The following is a 5231-nucleotide window of genomic DNA, read 5'->3' as shown; positions in this document are numbered from 1 at the left end:
TTATGTCCCAGGGTGCCCTCATGTCTGTGTTAGCTTCTGGCTCTCCCTTTTAGTTATGCTGTCATAGCTAGTCTTGCCGGAGTCCCTGCTTGCACTCTGCATGCAAAGTACATCGTGCTTAACCATAAGGGGGACAAAAGCTCACCTAACAATCTCTTCCTTTCTCTCCATCTCTCTCTCTCCCTCATTCTCTGTTGAGCTACACATGCTACTTCTGAGATGCCAGAGATGCCAGTGATCCTCACCCCTTCTGCTCCTCCTCGCTGCCTGACCCATCCTGATGCCCCTTCTGCTCCTCCTCGCTGCCTGACCCACCCTGATGCCCTACTTCTGGTTGGACTTCTCATCGGTTGAGTTCGCTCGCTGCTGCTGGGGCCCCATATGGACTGCCTGAAAAACTGTTTGGATTGCTGGGGATGGTGCCACCTGGGGGCTGTGGAGATGGCATGGGGATCACATATGGGGAGCTGTACTGTAATGGCTTGGGATGCGATTGCTGTAGTGGCTTTGGGGCTGCAGTTGCCACGAGCAGCTTCGTACTCTGGACTCCATCAGTGGACAGTGGATAGATTTTAACCAGCCGGACTTCTTGCAAAAACTGCGATGAATTTATTGGTTGCACAATTGCAGTATTTGTCCATATAGTACACAATAATAGAAGGGATTTATTTATAATTGCACTATCCGTTGCACCCAGATGAGGATGGGTTCCCTTTTGAGCCTGGTTCCTCTCAAAGTTTCTTCCTCATATCATCTCGGGGAGTTTTTCCTTGCCACCGTTGCCACTGCTTATTAGGGATAAATTCACAGTGATAAATTCAAATATTTACAATATATTTTTGTGAATCCATTTATTTCTGTAAAGCTGTTTTGTGACAATGTCCATTGTTAAAAGCGCTATACAAATAAAATTGAATTGAATTGAATATTAACTCCACACGTTCAGCTCTTTCTTGTGTATATTGACTCCACGCATTCAGCTCTTTTCTTTACTTGCCGTATTTCACAGAGGCCTGTTTTGTGCTTTCCTGTGCGGTAAGGTGTAGAATTTAGATTTGTGACCCATCCTTGAACGAGTAAATATGATCTGTTCTTCTCTCTTAAGTTTTGCATGATTTTGTTTATATACTATTCTGTGTATGAAACCGTCACCCTGTCTTACAGCGACCGCAACACTCCTGCAGTTTCCTGCTACTAACTCCTGACCTGCTTAGTGGGACTGTTACAGCAGGATTGTCCAGTTTAAGTGATTCTTTGGCCATTTTATCTCCTTTCATTTCCCTGCACTCCCAAACTGAGCTGCAGCTCCCACTTGCTTCAGTCTGTACTGTATGAGCATAATTGCTGTGATGGTGTCCCCTCGACCTGACTGATGTGTTTGTAGGCTAAGCAGCAACATGTCACAGCTCTGTCCTGCATCACTCCCTCTGCACAGGTAACAGGCTGGCAGGTAGGTCCTGGGGGCGGAGCTTAAGGAACACGGGTGGGAATTGGGGCGGGCTCAAAGAATAAAAAAAAAAAATCATTCAGCTGTTGAACCCAACCACTTAAATGTCAGAGAAAAAAAATAGGCCAATCTTACGTAACGCACCTTTAGGTTTCGTAACATGTGACATTTTTGCGCATGCGCGGCGGACTGACTCGCGCCTCATTATTAAAAAGAAACACATAATTATCCACGCTTTCATACTCAAATTTATTCACACAAAGAGCAAAGTTGACCGTTTGAAGAACCAGCTGATTCAGGATTTAGAAAATCGTTTAACTGTAAGATAATAAAACATTGAAAACCAAGTGCCGTTATGAGTGTCCTTCATCTCACAGCTCTGATCCTGGGCATGCAAAGCATTCTGCGCATGCGCGGTGACCTGCACAGGGGGCGTGGTTGCCGCACCCCCAGACACGCCCACTACACGGCGCGCTGCTGAAGTCCCTGGCAGGGGTAGGATTAGATTAAATTAATGTTTAAATTAAATGACATCTGTTTAAGTTAAATGACAGTCAAACAAAGTGAGCAGACACAAAGCTGGATTATATTTTTATAATGTCATATGTTAATCATAGCCAAAAGCTTCCTTTGTTCGTAAGTTATTAGCCCCTTAGCTTCACTTAGCGGCGTTAGCACTGTGCTCAGTGTTATCATCATCATCTATCATTAACTCTATCATCATTAACTCTATCATTAACCCCGTTATCATTAAACCTATCATCACTAACCCTATCATCATTAACTCTATCATCATTAACTCTATTATCATTAATCCCGTTATCATTAACTCTATCATCATTAACTCTATCATCATTAACTCTATCATTAACCCCGTTATCATTAAACCTATCATCACTAACCCTATCATCATTAACTCTATCATCATTAACTCTATCATTAACCCCGTTATCATTAACTCTATCATCATTAACTCTATCATCATTAACTCTATCATTAACCCCGTTATCATTAACTCTATCATCATTAACTCTATCATCATTAACTCTATCATTAACCCCGTTATCATTAAACCTATCATCACTAACCCTATCATCATTAACTCTATTATCATTAATCCCGTTATCATTAACTCTATCATCATTAACTCTATCATCATTAACTCTATTATCATTAATCCCGTTATCATTAACTCTATTATCATTAATCCCGTTATCATTACCGGATCATGGAGTCGAGGCACAGGGATCTCCTCCGAGCGCAGAGGCTGCATCTGTGCGAGCAGCTCGTAGTGGATGATCTGATAATTCAGTATTTATATCAAGAGGACATTTTAACCGAGGCTCAAGTGGAGGAAATTCAGTCACAGAAGTCTAACAAAAACAAGACATTAATGCTGCTTAGTATTCTTCCAAACCGTGGCCCCAATGCTTTTAAAGTGTTTGTGCAATCCCTCGAGCAGGACTTCCCCTGGATTAAAGAGAAACTGCTGCTTTTAGCTGAGGGAGAGGAGGATGAGGAGGATGGAGGAAGGGGGACAGAGCTGTCCAACACCTCCGGTGAGTTTCACACAGCACGGGGTTTATTACTGAGCTCTTGAAGGAAAGACACAACAAAAAGAATGTTATAAAAGATACCGTTCAGCACTCAGTGTGAAGGGTAAGTGCAGGGGGATTTAAATGTCATGTTACAGTACAATGCCTGTAAAGTAAAGTTGGATGTAGCTAAAAGCTCTGTGGTTATAAGGCTATAATTCTGTGGTTATATTTTATGAACCTCAAGGTGGATGGTTTATCTGTCAGCCAAGAACAGAAAGCTAAGGCTGCAGTGGGCACAGGCTCAGCAAAACTGGACAGTTGAAGACTAGAGAAATGTAGCCTGGTCTGATGAATCTTGATTTCTTCTGAGACACACAGATGACAGGGTCAGAATTTGGTGCAAACAGCATGAATCCATGGACCCAACCTGCCTTGTGTCACCAGTCCAAGCTGGTGGAGGTGGTGTAATGGTGTGGGGAATGTTTTCTTGCCACACTTTGGGCCCGTTAATAATCAATCAATCATGGCCTGAATGCCACAGCCTATTACAGTATTGCTGCTGAACATGTGCAGCCCTTCATGGAGACAATTTCCCCACTTTCTAATGGCTGCTAACAGCATGATAATGCACCACATCACAAAGCAAAACTCGTCTCAAACTGGTTTCATGAACATGACAATGAGTTCAGCGTTCTTCAGTGGCTTTCCCAGTCACCGGATCTGAATTCAGTAGAACACCTTTGGGACGTGGTAGAACAGGAGACTCGCAGCATGAAAGTGCAGCTGAAAAATCTGCAGGAAATGCGTGATGCGATCGTCTCAACACGGACCAGAATCTCAATCTTCTAACATCTTGTGGAATCCATGCCACGAAGAATTGAGGCTGGTTTGAGAGCAAAGGGAGGCCCTAACCAGTATTAGTGTAGTGTTCCTAATAAAGTGCTCAGTGAGTGTAGAGCGCAATACAATAAAAGAATCAGTGGTAGTCAGTGGTAGTGAGTAGTTATGAAAAAAAAAACATGAAGGAAATGGTTACAGATGGAATAACTTGCTTTTATTACTATAAGTATAATTAGTGATTGGCTGTTGGGAACATTGGCTCACAGAAACGCGACTAACTCAGTCTGATTCATAACCTGCTCTCTCACCTCGTATGAGCATCAGCTATGATGTGAGCTGGAGAGCTGTATCGAGTGCAGAACAGTCTAATCTCAGCTTATAAAGTTGCTAGATTTGTCTCTAGATTTGACTCTTTTTTGATATAAGTCAGTAGAGGAGTCTAAAAAGTCACCACATATAGAGACAAAGTCTTTAAGTTGGCAACACCACAGAGAACAACAACTAAACACAAAGACATACACACAGAAACAGAGATAACTATACACCAGTGCTGAGGTAAGTGCTGGTCTTTGTCTGTAATACAAACATTAGTCACAAGTCAGTCAGTCATTACTATGAATTGTACAATCATTCTCAAAATCAAAGAAAATTAATTACCTTTCTTCAGTTTAATTCAATTTTGTCCATATAATTTATTTTAACAATGAACATGAACACAAAGCAGCTTTACAGAAATCTGGATGTAGATGTAGATTACCCAAACATGACTGGTCGTCTGGGACAGCACGGTTCTTAAAATACAGTAAGTGGAGAGAGGAAAAGTGAAGGGATATAATGGAGGCATGAATGGATGCATGAAACACCCCACAGCTACAGTGAAATGATGCGCTGATGGATCCTCTGTGCTAGAAGCAGGGGAATAAGGCAGACTGGGAAATATTAGAATGTTACTCTAGTTCCAGGAACATTAAAACCAAGACACATAAATTACAATACATGGAGAGTTGGCACAGTTTTGACCTTGTAAAAGAAACAGAACAGTGAGCCAACCAACGACATTAGTGGTACATGGTTTATCCACGTACGATACTGTGGGCGTGTGGCTTGATTCAGAAGAAAGAAGTCATTAGGCTGTTGCCAAGTTTCAGTCAGACATGTAAAGTCAATGCTATGGTCCATAATTACATCAGAATTGAGCAATGCCTTATTGGTCAGTGAGCAGGTAAGATAAGACAATGTTGATGTTTGTAGGATTAGGTTTTAATTGACTCAACCATTGAGTCTGCTTTAGGCGATTGGCTTAACTAGCTATAATCCACACCACGCCATGTCAGAGAGCGCAATGATCCAAATGCAGGGAATGCTTCTGATGTCAGAGATGAGAGTGGTCCGGTTATAGCAACAAC

At 42.1% G+C, this 5231-nt stretch overlaps 1 protein-coding gene across 1 annotated transcript in view; it reads left to right on the top strand.

Annotated features, from left to right (window-relative positions):
• Nucleotides 1-1879: 1879 nt before the first annotated feature.
• Nucleotides 1880-5231, top strand: part of cradd (CASP2 and RIPK1 domain containing adaptor with death domain) — an 8117-nt gene continuing 4765 nt past the window's right edge. Inside the window, exon 1 of the mRNA XM_026919547.3 lies at nt 1880-3006. Coding sequence (XP_026775348.1) covers nt 2676-3006 — 331 coding nt within the window. The 5' untranslated portion in view covers nt 1880-2675. The remainder of the gene's footprint in view (nt 3007-5231) is intronic.

This window comes from Pangasianodon hypophthalmus, chromosome 9 (assembly GCF_027358585.1).
Source record: "Pangasianodon hypophthalmus isolate fPanHyp1 chromosome 9, fPanHyp1.pri, whole genome shotgun sequence".
Taxonomy (NCBI): Eukaryota; Metazoa; Chordata; class Actinopteri; order Siluriformes; family Pangasiidae; genus Pangasianodon; species Pangasianodon hypophthalmus.
This window is presented reverse-complemented; position numbering and strand designations above follow the sequence as displayed.